The 16274-nt window shown below is 38.7% G+C and overlaps 3 protein-coding genes across 26 annotated transcripts in view; all 3 read left to right on the top strand.

The window, feature by feature from the left end:
* The window catches only part of LOC101173987 (plakophilin-4), a 93241-nt gene extending 90234 nt beyond the window's left edge, over positions 1-3007 (top strand). For all 16 annotated transcript variants that reach the window (XM_023950631.2, XM_023950632.2, XM_023950633.2 and 13 more), the window contains one exon: positions 2050-3007. In XM_023950631.2, coding sequence (XP_023806399.1) covers positions 2050-2295 — 246 coding nt within the window. In that variant the 3' untranslated portion in view covers positions 2296-3007. The remainder of the gene's footprint in view (positions 1-2049) is intronic.
* A 2139-nt stretch (positions 3008-5146) lies between these two features.
* Positions 5147-6514, top strand: dap1b (death associated protein 1b). Of its 2 annotated transcripts, none has more exons than XM_011489729.4 (4): positions 5147-5305; positions 5708-5807; positions 5889-5955; positions 6036-6514. In XM_011489729.4, exons 1-4 carry the CDS (start codon positions 5194-5196, stop codon positions 6150-6152), a joined length of 396 nt encoding a protein of 131 aa, XP_011488031.3. In that variant the 5' UTR covers positions 5147-5193; the 3' UTR covers positions 6153-6514. The 2 variants fall into 2 exon arrangements, with proteins under 2 accessions (XP_011488031.3, XP_023806797.1); XM_023951029.2 differs by having other exon boundaries at positions 5892-5955.
* Positions 6515-8448: 1934 nt separating this feature from the next.
* Positions 8449-16274, top strand: part of tanc1b (tetratricopeptide repeat, ankyrin repeat and coiled-coil containing 1b) — a 110754-nt gene continuing 102928 nt past the window's right edge. For 5 of the 8 annotated variants that reach the window (XM_020713038.3, XM_023950780.2, XM_078939592.1 and 2 more), the window contains exons 1-2: positions 8449-8576; positions 16095-16150. The gene's annotated coding sequence lies outside the window, so the exon portion shown is untranslated. The remainder of the gene's footprint in view (positions 8577-16094; positions 16151-16274) is intronic. The other 3 variants (XM_023950779.2, XM_078939595.1, XM_078939597.1) reach the window with 1 other exon arrangement.

Here is a 16274-nt window from a genome sequence, read left to right on the forward strand (position 1 = left end):
GTCTCCCGTTATCGCCTTGGACCGTTCCACGCCTGCGAGGATCGGTCCCTCCACTCACCATCGTCTTTGTTTGAACACTGGTGCTATCTCGTGTAGTAACACTCCATGATCTACCCTGAAATGTTCTCTAACAGATTTATTCACTGATTATTTTCCACTTATCTTCATTATCAACATGATCTTTCCCTCCCCCGTTACCTGTTGCCACAAACTTTAAAGGTATCCCCGATATTACTTGCTTATTCACTAAATAATAATACACATATATGACATCTCCGTGGGTATATATTTACGCTGTGTCCTCCTGGATATTCTCGACAAACTTCTGTGCTTCAGCTGGACTTTTGAAGGTGTGGGTGCGATCTTTGTAGGTCACCAGCAGTTTTGCAGGATGAATCAGCCCGTGCCGAATGCCCCGGTTATGCAGCTCCCGGCGCACCGGGTCAAACTGCTTCCTCAGCTGGTGAAGCCCCGTGGCTAAATCCGGGAAAAATCGAACCAGTTTTCCTTTATATTTTATGTCTTTGCTGTTTTTTGCTGCCACTGCAACCGCTTGCTTCTCCCTGTAATCGGCGAACTTCATTATTAATGTTCTCGGTGGCGCTCCAGGTTCCCTCGGTGGTCCGACCCGGTGTGCTCGCTCGATCTTCACCGTCGCTTCTCGCGCCTGCATATTTAATGCCTCCGGGATCCACTTCTCCAGGAATGTGTACGGGTCTTCTCCTTCGGCCCCCTCCGGCAGCCCGACCAGCCTCAGATTATTTTGTCTGGATCTGGTTTCCAAGTCCAGGAGTTTGTCTTCCATCCCTCTTTGTTTGGACTCCAGCGCGCTCACTTTGGCCTGTAGGCTGGCGACATCCTCTTCTGCACGTGATGTGCGCATCTCCACTTGCGAGATTCGTTCTGTGAACTCCCTCATTTCTTTTTTTATATCTCCGATTGCGGTCCCGATTCCATCAAAACGAGTTGTGAACTCATCCCTCATAGCTCCAATGGCAGCCAGGATCTCATCAGCTTTGGATCTCTCCAACTCCGGGTTCCGTTCTCCTTTACCTTCAGCCATGTTGCCAGCCTCAGTTCTTTGGGAACTGCTCCGAGTTTGAAAGTCCGTCAGCTTTGGCTGGTTGTTGGTATCCGGCCTTTGTTTGTTGCCCCTCGGCATTCCTTTTATGTTCTCAAACCCCTTTACCTAAGTTTTGGGGGAGATTGGAGTATTTTCGCAGGATTTAAGTGTCGGGATAGCAGAGCAGTGACTATTGCGTCTGCTCAGGTGGTCGCCATAACCGGAAGTCAAGCATGAATGTATTATTAAGGTTTTTCTCCTCATCACAAACCTTTAAGCCGACTATGGGTTGGCCGTGGTGCAGTGGTAGGATAGTTGACCTCCAGTCATAGGTTTGATCCCCGCCTTGCCCGGCCATATGTCGAAGTGGCCTTGGGCAAGACACTGAACCCCACCTTGCCCCTGGTGGAAGGTTGGCACCAGTGTTCGGCAGCAGAGCTGCCACCAGTGTGTGGCTGTATGGGTGAATGGGTCTGTGACTGTAAAGCACTTTGGACCTTTGAACGTGCTATATAAGTAAACGCCATTTACTATTTACTCTTGCAGCACAGTCAGAATGATGTTGACTGACAGGTGAAGATTCAGACTGAATGATCAAATGTGCCATTAGACTATGCCACATTGACGTGTGAATATTAGGGTCTTGTTTTGCTTTTACTGCAGAAAAGTTTGTGTAATTGTCAGACTTGAGTGAGGTTTAAAAAGTTCTTCAGTAAACGTTTGCAAAGCGATGTTAAGCAAATAGATTTTAAAGAAGGAATAAAATAGAATAGAATAAAGATCACTGCTGTGAAAATTGCTGTAGAAATAAAGATATTCTATTCTATTGTATTCTAAAAAGTTGCAATGGGATATTTTTGTGCCTGATAATTATTTTAGGGAAGTTTGTGAAATGCTCTAATTTGCACAAAAACAGTCTGAAATGACGGCATGAAAATCTTTAGAATTGCTTTATTAACAGTCTGCTTCCATGCTTTCGCCTGCAGCCGGTGTATTACACAGAAGATCCCTGCCAGAGGAGCTACGATCCATACAGAATGTACCTGCAGCATCCTCACAGCTACGACGACACATATTTGGAGGAGGTCATCACGTACCCCCCCACAGTGGACTACAGCTTTCAGCCTCATGGAGTCAAACCCGCCCCCAACTATGTGGACTATTACGCCAGCACGCAGAGGCCTTCTTACAGGGCGGAGCAGTACCCAGGCTCTCCTGACTCCTGGGTCTAAGCATTCAACTTCAAAGGGGAACATCTTCCTCCTGCAGCTAAAAGTGTCGGGGGGGGGGGCACAGGAAACGACAGCATTTTTCATGGACTTGTTTTTTATACGTGTTTTTGTGCTCAAGTGAGTGTGTGCGTGTGGACAGGAGTTCAGCAGATAGAGAGATGGAATGTGTGCCGAGGAAGGAAACCAGAGAACGTTTGGAAAGCTTTTATTTTGTAGCAGAGGGAGATGGGAATCGTGCCGAGGGTCTGTTGAAGGGACACTAAAGCGAGGAGCGGCGCGTCCTGATGTCTGTAGCTATTAGCTTTAGTGCGATAGCATGCTTGAAAGGTGTGAGTCGTGGAATCAAGGGTACGCGATGGGAGTCAAAAATAAAGAGAATGGTGTATGTGGAGAAGATGAACTGGATCATGAACTCATCTGTAAATCCTGCAAGAGTAGTTACATGTTAGATTGTACAGAAAGATCAAATTGTATCTGTACTTAATGTTGAATCAGTGTCATGCCGTTCAATCTTGTACATTTCTTCCATTTGACTGTAAATACCAGAAAAAAAGAGACCTGTTACTCGGTTTACACATCAGCACTGGTAAGAAAAAAACAGCTTGTGCCATTTTAGATGTCTATGAAGATATATAAATATACAAAGTATGTGGACAAAGTTGAAATTGCAACAATATTGGAAAAAATAAAAAGGTCAGTCGTGTTTTTTAAAGGAACTGTGTGGTTTCATCTTTTCATAAACTGACTTTCTGCTGTTTTTTGTGTTTGGAAGAAAAAAAGAAGAAGATCTATCGCAGAAAACCAAGTGTGACAATGTGACATTCTCCTCTGCTGGATCAAGAAAGATGTCATTATGCTGTATATATGCACATTCATGGGTGGAGGGAGGGGAGCTTTAGAGCAGCAGGAAAGCTGTTTCATAAAACTGCACCCTGAAGCAAAATGCCAAATCCCGCTCTGTGGGATCAAGGACTGACTCTTTGCTTTCACCTGAATACACAGATGCACAAAAACACAACATAATTTCAAAGCAAAAGGCTCTCCAAATGCTGAGTCTGAATATTATTATTCAGCTCACGTCAAGTTCTCGTGCATCAAGCCCAGCCACTGGAAGCATCCCTGCAAACTAAAAATATTCTGTTATTGTGAGGTTTAACATCTGAAGCAAAGCAAATCATGAATGTCACTTCCCACTGAATAAAAATGTTATTTATATATAATATTTGTCTTGACTGGGATGAATAAATGTTTTCCCATGTCAGCACAGAATTTTTCTTAATGGCGCAACAATGTACTAAGCTTGACCTGTGTTCCAGGTACATTGTTTAGTATTTTGTTTACTTGTTTAAAGGAGGATCCCCATAAGTCTTCATCAATGTAAAGACTATTCTTCCTGGGGTCCGCTGCATTAATACGTAGCATATTTATTCCAAATTTAAAGAAACAGACAAGGCAACAGTAAAATGTATGAAATTCCTAAATTAAAAGTGATAAATCAGTTTTGTAATGTAATTTCATCATGAATTCTTGACTTCCTAAGACTAGCTTAAACCTGCTATGACTGCCTATTACCATTATTTCTAGAGGCAGCATATTCCAGTATGAAATCACTCAAAATATGGCTGTTTTTGTTTGTATGTTTTTTTGTTTTTGGAGTGTTTGGAAAAGGAAAAGTAACAAAAGTTCTTTTAGGGTTAAAACCATATCTATTACGTACAAGTGCTGGGCAGTAACTATACTTAGAGATCTGTCCTATGTCCAGATTTTATGCACAGACAGAACTAGACTACACGCATGTCACTGACTTTTATCCATGACTTTGACATATCCAGTTTTAAAAGGATGATTGTCTTGCAGCCCGATTCTGCACCATCTGAAGTTTGTTAAAGTCTTTTCTGGCTGGACTTGACCTAAAAACAGGGCTATGGTCCAAGTATTGCACAACTTAAGATTGCAGAACCAATCTTCTTGTTTCGGTTGACATAAGTCGCATTACATCTAATTATTGAAATGTTCGTCGTCATTTTATCTTATTTGTTGTTTATTTTACCTTAAATCCGTATAGGAATGATGATAAAGCAATGAAGTATGACTGAGGAAACCAAAACATGCTCAAGTCCTCCTACATACAGCCATGAAGCCCCTGTTTTATTTGTATTTAGTGTGTGTTAAATACTTTTTCCCCATCAGCTTTAATCTTAATTAAAGTCAGTTTATATTCAATCTTGTAACTTTTTTGTGGGGGGTTGTAAAATGATATTTGTACCGTTTTACTTTAAACAGCTCTATGTTTAGACAGTTTTAATTAAAAGGTAAGAATGTCAGTGTTGAACAGATCCACCACAGGCCCACACAGACGGGCAAACACTGTAATTACTACCCATTTGCCCCTTTAGTAGACACACCTATGGGCGCTCACTGACTGCAGTTTTCCCCGAAACACTATTTAAACATCAGGATATGGTTCTTTTCAAATGTAGGCATTAAAATTAAAGCACCTTTTGCATTTTCTTGTTAAAACCGGTAGAGATTAAGCCAAGCCATTTGGATTTTTAGGTAAGTTTTACAGCATTTATTTTTTCTTTACAGTAAAAAGCAACAACCTCCTAATTTAGTGTTTTCTATTAAGTGTTAGGGACGATTTGCCAGAGAAATAATTAATAATAGTTTTTTTGGGAGTTTTTCTTATTAAAAACTAACAGTCATTTTTGTAACTTTACACGTTTGTGCTTAATAATCAACCATTAACTCTGTTTACTGGACTGTTTGGTGTTCTTGGTAAATCCCCTGCGTCTGTTCGAAAACACAGATTGTGAGCAGGGGGCGTGTCTTGCGGTGTACTTCCTGTGGCCTCGCGGGGCGTCACCAGCGTTTGAGGATAAAAACAACAGTGGGCGCATGCGCGTCACATCGTTGATTTGCAGCGGAAAGTTTTCGAAAATGGTGCAGCAGCTCCCCAAATACGGACCGAAAGAGAGCCCTTTGCTTAAAGGGGGTCACCGTCCTGCAGGTAGACGACTTTTATTTCCACACGACGATTATTATTGCTTCGTTCATCATTAGCTTTTCTTCGTCGGGTTGTTTTTTGTTTTAATCTCCATCCATACGGAGGGTTGTTTTTGTTCTCTTATTGCTCCGCCCCAAAAAAAGGAGCATCCGTTTTTGCAAGTAGTAAACTCTCGCTCGATGTTTTGCACATTTTTAAAAAACAATTTATTGTGTATGACTCTTTGCCCCATGAAGGTATTTCTTGCTGCGTCAGTTGAGTTTAGCGCCACCAATCCGACTATTTTATCCCGTCAGCGCGATTCGATTTTTTTAAATGTAATTTTTTAGTTTGTTTTTCAAAAAATTAACTTTTTAAACAAATCCTTACTGGATAACCGAAACGACTCCTGTTTTGTGTCTAAAGTTAAAGCTGGAGGTAAAAGGGTGGTTAAGAAGGGCGTGGAGGAGGGTGCCACCCACGTGACTCCAGAGAAGGACTCAAAAAAGGCCGATCATAAACCCAGGTATGTGCTTCTATTTAGACTTGCATCTAGGTTAAATCTGTTTACATGTTCATTAAGTGGAACAAATCAAAACCTGTGTAGCAGGTCTCTGGCAACCCCCAACAGGATGCAACAAGTTGGAATCCTCCTGACAGGATCTCTTGACAAGGTGAAGGAAGCCTGTTTTGTTTTTTCCTGCAGAGACCACATAGGTTTGTGTGTATATAACATATATTTGTGTCCCCACAGCTGAGCCACAACTTTCCAGAGACGCCAGTGAGTGTGAGACATAGCAAGATGTGCCCTGCTGTGGAGAAGCCCCACTGCCCTCGGAGCTTTTTCATTCAGCAGCCCAGGAAATGGTGAAGTGGCTTCCAGAAAGGCAAAGACAGCTGTGTGAAATCAGCTGTGAGATGCAAACAAAAGCTCTTAAGGGGAACTGTAATGTTTGCAGGGTATTGATGGGGGTGAAGGGAATTTCTTCAGCATGTACTTGTGTAAAAGAAGAGAAAAAAATCTAAATTGTTTGTTTATGATGACTTCTGTCAACAAATGTTAATTCTATTTCCTGCTATCTAAATTTATTTTTGCTAAATAAAGATGGTAAAAAAAATATGTAAACTTCCAGAGAATTGCAAAATATAAAGCGAGTTAAAGATTAATTCCACAAATCTATGCATGTTTTTGTACTGGTTGACAATGAACAAAAATAAAGAAATAAAAAGAAAGGACTTGTGTAATAAAACTTTGCTATTTACCAGAAATGTCCACTAGGTGGTAGCACATCCCTGAATTTAAGCTAAGGTGTTTTTGTTTTTTACTTAAACCTTCAAACCAAACTTGGTTTCTCAGATTAAGTTTTATTTTTATTGGCATGAACTTTAACTGGAAGAAATAATTTAATAATGAAGTGATGGTTCTGGTTTTCAAGCCACCAAGGGTTAAAAACTATGAAGCAGACTTGCTTAGGAGTACATGGTTTTAACAAAATCCAAACAGGTTTTTTTTTTTTTTTTGGTACACTTTGAGACTATAACCCTTTGAGCAGGTCAGCACAGCCCTACTCTTTGAGGACTACTGTGCCTGATTTCCACCTTTCCCTTCCCCTCTTGCTGCTGACTCAGGTGTTTCCATGTTCTTCTATAATGACTGCACACCTGATTCAGGGAATCTGCATCAAGAAGAGCTGGAAAATAGCCAAGTGGTAGATTGACATTATGGCCATTTGTCTTGCGGTAATAAACTTTTCAGTACATTTACTAGTGGTCCATAACTTCAGTCATTAAGAGTCACTATTCGTTGGCCCTGATCAGCTGGATCAGGTGACTCCAGCTTTTCAGTGACCGGAATCTGTAACTAAGCCTGAGTTTGTTGGAAAAGTAGGACAGTAACTATTGACCGGGGTTAAAGACCACTGACTCGTACCAAATGTGCAAGCCATAAGTGTGTTTGTTGTGAAAGCGACCCCTCGCCTTTCGCATCAGGAAATCAACAAATGGCGTTGTCTTTGCCAAGAAAAGTGCACATTGATGGGTTTGCAAACACAAAGAGCTGACCTTCAGTTCTCTGTGGCCCTCACGCTGTTCTCGCGTGCCTTTCGATGCCATCTGTGCGAGGGGTCCTCCTCTGCTCAGTTGGAGCAGTGGACACCGCTTTGACCTGCAGCATGGTGCATCTCGCCGTGGTCACGCATCCATCTGAGGAGCCTCACTGACCGCTCTGCTGATGAAGCGCTGCATCATGCTGCCCATCACTGAAGGATGGGAGAGCAATTTGATTCATGTTGCAGGACATTCTGGTGCCTCATGGGGTCGCCGTAGACTAGTGTTTCGCTGGCCAACAGCCCAGTTCTGCATGGGAAGTTACTAGTAAAACATTTTACTGTGTTCACCGATGTTTTATACATTTATTTTAAAACAAATAAACGTTTAAACTAGATCCCTCATGCAAAAGCTTTGAACAACTGGTTAGACTTAATGTAGTAAAAAAAAGCTTATTTGAAATGTGTAATATTTTTTTTAAGTTTATTTTACTCAATCCACTAAAACAGCTTTTATCTTAAAAATAAAAAGGCAGTGGTTAAATGGTGCATCCAATCCCTTGGCAAAAATAAGTCTATTTAGGTGTACTACAAGTATACTTAACCTATGAGGTAGCATACTTGAAGTTTACTTTTACATAATACAGTATTCTGTTAGCTTGAAATGTTCCAATTCAGTCTAAATAAGTTACTTTACATCCTTCACTGCATGCACATGGTCTGTAGTATACCCATACTCAAGTGTACTATCCCTTGTGCTATCCTAGGCACTTTATCATTGGGAGTGGGGTCATCTAGACCCACTAGACAGTGCGCTAAACCTTTTTTCTTCAATGATTTGTGATCTTCACTGGTGTCCATGGATTACATGAAATTCTCTCCACCTTTATCCACCTTTGTCATGGTAGGGAGAACAGGTGACCACAAATATTAAGTCATTTTGAGTCGTTGGAGAATTAATTGTCAATTTAATAAATGAAAAACAAACAAAGCCTCATCATTTCAGCTGATTTTTCGCTTTCATATCGCGTGGTTTATTTTCTGTGTAAATAGGATGACTGCAGTTTGCTCGCAAGCTCCTCCCACCAGAGAACCTCATGGGTGGGAGTGGCTACGTGAGAAGGGGGAGGAGTCTTGGGTTCTGAAGTCTACCGTGGACAAATCAATTGAGGATTGAGTCCGTGTGGAAGTAACGCGCTACGGTCTGGGAAAACTTTTCTTAGCGCTGGTTTATCCATGACATTTGGCAGGTAAGACCTCCAGAAACTTCCACATGTTGTGTGTGTAGAAGCAGTGAGAGCGTGAAGGCGGGGGTTTGTTCTCGGAAAAGTAGATGGAGATGTTACAGTCAGTTTAAGTTTTCGGGAGGAATGTTGGGACATGCCCATGGAGCTCTACGGCAAGCCGTTTGAACTTTTCCCACTCCTATCGCGAAAAAAAACCCAAAACAATATTAAGTTGGTAAAGATTGGTAGAAGCCCATCATGTCCTTTTTAAACATATATGTCTTTTGTAAATGTATTTATTTATTTAGCTATTTATTGTTTTAAAAACATTGTGTATGTGTGTCTAACTCAATTTCACTTTTTTATTTACTAGTTTAAGGCTTTATTTGTTTATATATTTGCCATCTAGAAAGTTACTTTTGGTTATCTTAACTCATAAAAGATTAAAATAAAGATTAAAAGAAGCTGTAATAAAGAATTTATTGCTGATTAGAAGTGCTTTCGTGTTTACAAATATCCTTCCATCTAAGTCTTTCTAAAAATGATTTTCAATCATTAAATCAGCATTTTTATTTTTGTATTTCTGAACTGGTCACTAGATATTGAAAATATTTCAATTTACATCTACATAAAGAACATGTTTTCCTTTTTAGACTAATAGTTAGATTTTAATTGTATTAATCCAATCAAAAACGAGTTTTTGCTGCCCTAAAACAACACGAATAACAGTATATGTTATGTTTTCCAAATATTCTATGTGGTTTTTGTCCTTGGTGTCTCTGTCAAATAGACCAATTCATTCAATTTAGATTTAACATTTTATTATTTATTTCAGTCTATGAATTTATTTATTACTGATTTAATTATTTAAGTATCATGTTTGTTAAATAAAAGTTGTTATTCGCATAAATAGTGGAACTGTATTGACAAAATATTGAATTATGGCAAAAATAAGAGAAAATCAGTTTATTTGATTGAAAAAAAAAACAATCTAAGTTAAAAAAAAAAGTAAATGAATCTATGTTAACAGAAACTGGTTTGAAACATAAAATATTCCAAGTCAAAATATGTATTTAGATTTCATACCAGTTTTCTTTAAGAGCCAAATGTAAAGCCTGTAATTCATTTAATTGATGTCTTGATGTCTGTTACTAGGGAGGCATTTCCACAGACTCCCTAACAAGGTCTGATAAAACTCTTTTTAGGTCAGATCCCCTAAAGACTTACAACTACAAACCAATTTAAATTCTTCCTGCTCTAACAAAAATCCTACAAAAAAATAATAGCAGAACAACCCAGATTTACCTAAATTATTAATCTAAAGTGATTCAGATTTTGGCCAAAATATTCAGCTGAAAAGAACAGAAATTATCTAGGTGTGGGGAAAGTAGTTGGAAGACTTTTTTTTTCGGTTTTAAGAATTGCCCTTGAAACTTTTAACCAAAAGACTTTTTAAAATAAACTTGGAAAAAATAAAAATTGTCTTAAACCTTGTTGAGAACTTCAGATGCAATGAAAAATAATGGGAATATATTGTCATCAAGTTAAAAGTGATGTTCCACATGGATCAGTTTTGGGCCCCATAAGTTTTTGTCTTCACCATTGCCTGTATGAGATGTGGGCCGAGTGAGTTTGACGTCACTCATAGAAAGTGGCTTAGTGCCTGCTCCAACCAAATAAAGTCAATTCAGTCTCTGTTTTTTAACGATATGGATGTCGCCATGTTGGAGCCAGACGTCGTCAGAGATTTCCCTAAGTCTGTCAATCAAACGCATTCAACGTTTGACATGGGGCTTAGCAGGCTCAACATACTTTTATCGAGTCATCGGATTAGTCAGTTTATAATTTGAGAAAAACTATAATGAAATTATAGGATTAGGAAGAACATGTTAAAAAAACTAGCAGAGCCAAAATGGTTATTCTGGCAAATATAATGACTCAGTAATAGCTGTTTATTTCTCAATAGAAGTCGATGTTTTAGAGCCAGGTGGTACTTCCTAGTTGGAACCCAAGGAGGGAGGGATCCCTCAGTCCAGTTCTCATATACAGTTAATGGTTTTTACATTAACAACTGACAAACATTTGCACTGAGGTAGAGTATCAACTGTTTGTGGATGATGCAGTTATTGCCTCAACAAAGACACCTGCTGAAGCAGCAAAAGTGTTCAAGAAACAACTGCAGTAGTCCATGTTTCACAGTAGGGTTAACCCTGGAGAACCCACAGGGTCAAATTTGGCCCTCTTTTTTATGTAATTTTGTTTTCTATGTTTTTAAATGTATTTATTTTTAATTTGTCTGATGCTGTTAATAACTGCTTCTTTCCAAAATGAACAAACAAAAACCAAATTTGTTTAATAATTAACCTTAAAAGCCCTGAAGAAAATTGTCTCCGGGTTCAACTGCTTAACTTCAAATTGTTCAACAACTTTAATACGATTTTGATTAACATCCAAACGTACAGACAGTAATTTTATCAAAATACACCAAAATCAACTCCAATCAGAGAATACGTTTATGGAAGTTTAAGTTTGGCCAGCTAAGAAAATTGATTCCAGCTATTTAGAAATCTTTAAATTGGTTTGTACAATTTCCGTCTGCTTCCATCAAATTAGACTCAGAATCTCTGCAAATGTCATTAACATTTTCTCGTTTCTCATATGAAATAAACATTTTTAAATTCACAAGTAGTCTCACTTTTGAGTTAGTGATCCATGAGTGCTGCAACTCAGGTGTCACTGAGAGGAGCTTTCAGTGGAGACCAAGAACCCCCAGTGAGAGAAAAAACACTCACATCATTCCGTTATAGGAGCCAAGATCTGGAATATTTTAACCTGGAGTTTTTCAACCGTATCACAAAACAGTGGCTTAAAGACCCACTCAGAAGAATATGCTACTTTTGTTGTTTTTCTCTTCTATATGGGATCTTCTATAATGGAGGACGTAAATAAAGGAAATTAAGCCTGAATTTGCATTTCTTAGTATTTCTTCAATGAAATTGTTGTGAATCAGGAGCAGACAAAAAATGCTGTTTGAAATAGCTTGTAGTGAATTTCTAATGAATTACTGCTGCTCTGTTGAAACTATGTCTTGGAATAATGATAATTAAAAGACCCCTGGGAAGGCTTTTACAAAAGATCAAAAGAGGATCAGAGTGGATCTTTAAACTAAAATGAATCCTTTGGACATTAAATAGTAATATTATCAGTAAATCTGTTTTGTTGCAAAGTTTTAATATCTGTCTTTTTCCATTTTTTTGTGTTTCAGCTGCAGGTTTTACTGATCTTAATGAAGGGACTCAGTTTTCAAAATAGCTTTGAGTTATTAAAATAAGTAAAAGATGGATAGTGATAGTCTGTAAGGTAACTTTTAAAACCCCTTTTAGTTTTTTACATATTCTTATACTGAGAACATTTGCAGACGCATTAAAGCAGTGATTAGAATCATAAATCAAAAGAAGATTGAAAGAATTTGCTTTGCTTCCTGGCTTTTTATTTGTCACACCCAGACAGACTTTCTGTTGTGAGTCCAAATATTTTAGTCTTCATGCTGACACATGTCTGACCAGGCTCCTAGCTTTAGCCGCTTGTGATGTAATGATTAGTTGATTGACCACAGTCCACGATGGGTATTAGACGAGGTTGTATGCATGCTGCTTCAGAGTGGCCATATTCTTCCAAAATACATATAAAGCATTATAATAACTACGGTGATGTAATATCCCCTTTAGTTTACCTGTAGAGGCTTTATTGGGTTTTACGTACCATTTGAAAGTCTTTTGGGTCGTGTTGGTTTTGCTCTATATGTTTTGTTTGGATGTGGCAGTTTTTAAAAACAGAAACCAACCCAGATACAGCTGTAACCCTCATAAATTGAATCACTGGCTACATATAGGTTGCTTCATTTTGACTTTTTTTTTTTTTAATGCTTTGTCTCCAACTTTATAAAAAAGTGCATGTAAATGTCAGGGCTGGGGATGCACACAGCCATTGATTTGACTCTTCCTCTGTTGTCTGAAATCTTCATAACCTGCCCTCCTCCTGGCTTTCATCTCACATGATGAGTTCCGTGATTCAGTGGAGCGTGAAGGATAATATTGAGTGTTGATCTTTTGATATAAGCTCAACAGGTGGAGCAGGCTTTGCTGCTGACAGCCGTGTGAGTTAATACGAAGCTCTTCAGCCTCAAATCGGACAACATTTCATGCACCCCCTTACTCCCCAAATCTTGAAACCACAAGCTTGGATTAGCATGGCTGTGTGCCAGATCTGGACTCATCTTGACTGTCGGCTGTTGGACGTTGGCATTATATAACAGTCATCATATTGAAAAGCCAGCAGGAGTCTGCTCCTCACTCTTTTTGCGGAGCTTGGTTCCCATGGTCGACAGCCAGTTGGCCAATAAAAGACGCTGGCATCAGAGCTGCATTGTTATGGCTGAGGAGGGAAAGTTACGAGTGACCTGACAGAAAGCGCAGCACAGACCGAGTCGCCGCTGCTAACAATAATGACTCTGTCCTGTTGAAGGGACTGAGTAATTGGTCCCAACAGGAAATCCAGATTATCAAGACCGTTTGAAGCTTTAACGTGTGTGGAATGCTGTTGTGGTAAGGAAATCTCACCCCACTGGACTAGCGGTTGTTCATTTGAATAACCTAACTCTTACTGTCATTCACGACGCAGTAGCACTGAGTTTGATATAATGGTTGCACCTCATGGTTTGGGGACAGTAGCCATGTGAACCAAGCAAGAGTTTGAATCTCCCTTTGGTGAAAAACTTTCTAGAAAAGCCTGCCAAAGGGATTTTCTCAACGTGAGATGCAAATGGAATTTGTTGGGAAGGATCCAAGACACTTGAAGATTTCAAAAGCATAAGGGTGGTTTGAAAGCCAGTTGTGAAGCAAAAGGAGAGATTAGAGTATTACTGTGGAACGGTCAAACTGGATGAAGTAAACAAATAATAATTCAGAAAAAGACAATGCATGCTTTAATTTTCTTAAATGTCTGCTTTTATGTCCACAATTCATATTGGACTTTCAAAATAAAATACAAAAAGCCTATTTTAAAAAAAACCATCAAAAACCTAAATTGAAAGTATTTGTGGTTTAAATCTTTGGCGTGGGTTTAGTGGAGACATTTCCTCTGTGGTTCAGGTGCATGTCAGGTTTGGAATGTAGGAGGAATGGGCTGCAGCTTGCATGAAGTCACCCTTGCAGGTGCGTGTTATGTGCATCGCTCATGCATATTTGTCTAAACAGAGCTTTGTCAGAGGAGAAGTTTATAAGAGATTTTAAGTATACTCTCTCTTGAAGCCAGTAGATTAAATAGCGTATAGCCTGAGCTGTTCTGCTGATTGTGCAGTGTTTCTGCTTGTGTTCTTCTTTGAACCCGTTCAGATCCTGACTTGGTTGGTTGACCTCCTGACTTGGTGCCTTTAGTGGGAAGAGAAACTCAACCACCACACAGTGCACAAACTTCCTGTAGACTTTAAACATGTTTGTTAATGTTTCACCCTTAATCAAATACCAGTCTTTCTAGGAGGCAAATGTTGAATTTAGAGTAGGTTGGAGAAGTCTGAATGAATTTTTCTGCTCTGTTAGTATTAGATTTCATAGGAAACCATTTTAAAAGTGTATAACGGCACTGAACAGTAGAGAAAACGAAGAAGACACATCACAACTGACTTCCTCCTCAAATCCATGTTATAGAGGGACTTGTCTGCCTCAAATGAATATCGGTCAAATGTTTCAGATTAGTCATTTCCCAGAATCTAGGGTGTAACTACATTATGAGCTGTGATTGTGTTGTGTAATAAGCCTCCATGCTTCTGAAGCTGCACTCCTGAGATAAAAAAAAAGGATTAGTCATTATTGCTGAGGAGAGACAGCATTTTCAGTTTGACTTAGAAATCCTAGTTTGTTTTTTCAAAACAGAAAGTTCCCTACAGGTTTAGAGGACCATCTGATGATGTTCAACTGGTCAAGCTATTTAATTTTCTTTTAAAGTCCCACTCCAATCATCTTTTAAGCCATTTTTTAATTATGATTATGCTGTTGTCGGACAAAATTGTACCATCACTTGTTTTTTCTTTGAGCTGCCATGATGAGTGAGTTTCTCCCTGTGAGATAAAGTCAAACAATGAAAGCTTTAGGGCTAGTTTCTGCAGATCGGCTGGAGTTCATTAGAAATTTGCCTCTGAGATGTGGGGAAGACTGTTGAAACATTCTTTTCTAGGTAACAAAATGATCTTTTTCAAACACCATTTTTTTCCTCTGCTCCTGAAACGCAACGATTTAAATAAAAAAATATTCAAAAATACAATTTGCATCTAAATTAAAATGTCCTCCATCACCCAATAAATCATGTCATGAGCACAATTTTTCATGGTAGTGGGTTTTTAAGACTACATTTAATTTAATAGTATTATGGTGAGTCTGAACTATTAGTCAGGTCTAAAAGTGCAGAAAAATCTCCTCTAAACAATCTTTTAAAAAACTTTCTGAGACTGAACCTGAAGTTAAAGACTCATTCAAGAAATAATCTGGCATGTTTCTGTTTTCTATATTTCTCTGTATCTTTTTTATTACAGATACATTTGTTTCCTTTTTTTTCTTATAAGCTTTGAAGTCTCTGCAAAACACAGGTGCACATTGATGCTGACTAGTTTATGAAAATAGACCACAATGCACTGCTTTAGAACAATTTTGGTGGAAAAAAGGGTATTTTAATTTATTTGTGGTTTTAAGACCATCCAAGTTTTCATCGTCAGTGGATTTTTAAATAGCCTCAGTGAAACGTTGTTTTATGAGGTTTTTACTTTGGGAATTCGGTGACATCATATTTGGCAAAGAAAAAAAAGATTAGTGAGCATGGTGTCCAAAATGCTTTTAAAATCTGTGGCACTAGATAGTCCCGTACTATATAGTTTTTTAGTTGTTAAGGAGTAGTGAGGGAAATCAGACATAGCCTTAGACTAAGAATTCACTAAATATTCAAAATCAAAAGGTTTGGTGGATTGATATTGATCTTCTTGGTACTTATTAATCAAATACTGATTGTTTTTAAATTATTGTTGTTATATTTTATATGTGAAACCTTACCCTAGCCCTACTTATACATGACATACTGCGTTACTCACCTGGATTAAAGAGGGACTAATAGATGGTTTTACTAGAATGCATCAAAAAATAATTATTGTTTCAATGTTTTAATGTCAGAAAATTAAAGTAGACTTGCAGAAGCTATAAGGTGTTAAAGTTTCAAGTCCTTCTTATTTTGTTTAGACATTGGCTTCTCAGTACAGATGAGTAGCTCTGTTTGAAATGATTTCTGTCTCCTGCTGTGAATAGAGTTCGGCATTATGAATACAAAAACTCAAGGCTTTGTTTGAGAAAATGCATTTCCTTTGCAGGCCTCTCCGGGCTCGTATTGATTCAGGAAATACTCGAGTCAAACTCGTGGACTTGTTGCATTAAAAATATCCATTCCACTGTTGTTTCTCTGCAACTCTCATTAGTGTGAATAACAAGCCGTTTCTGTTTACAGTGGCAGACACTCGCTGGTATCCTGCATACCTACTCCCCACACTTCCTCCCTCACAGGTTTGTTAGCTTACTTCTATTGTGTCAAACTTCTTGAACTCACAGACCGACCCGAGTCTGTTTCCTGCGTTCAGTAAGTGGGCAACAAAAGAACAGATAATTATGACCTTCACATGAGAATTTC

The sequence above is a fragment of the Oryzias latipes genome, chromosome 21 (assembly GCF_053564925.1).
Source record: "Oryzias latipes strain Hd-rR chromosome 21, Olatipes_Hd-rR_3.1".
NCBI classification, from domain to species: Eukaryota; Metazoa; Chordata; class Actinopteri; order Beloniformes; family Adrianichthyidae; genus Oryzias; species Oryzias latipes.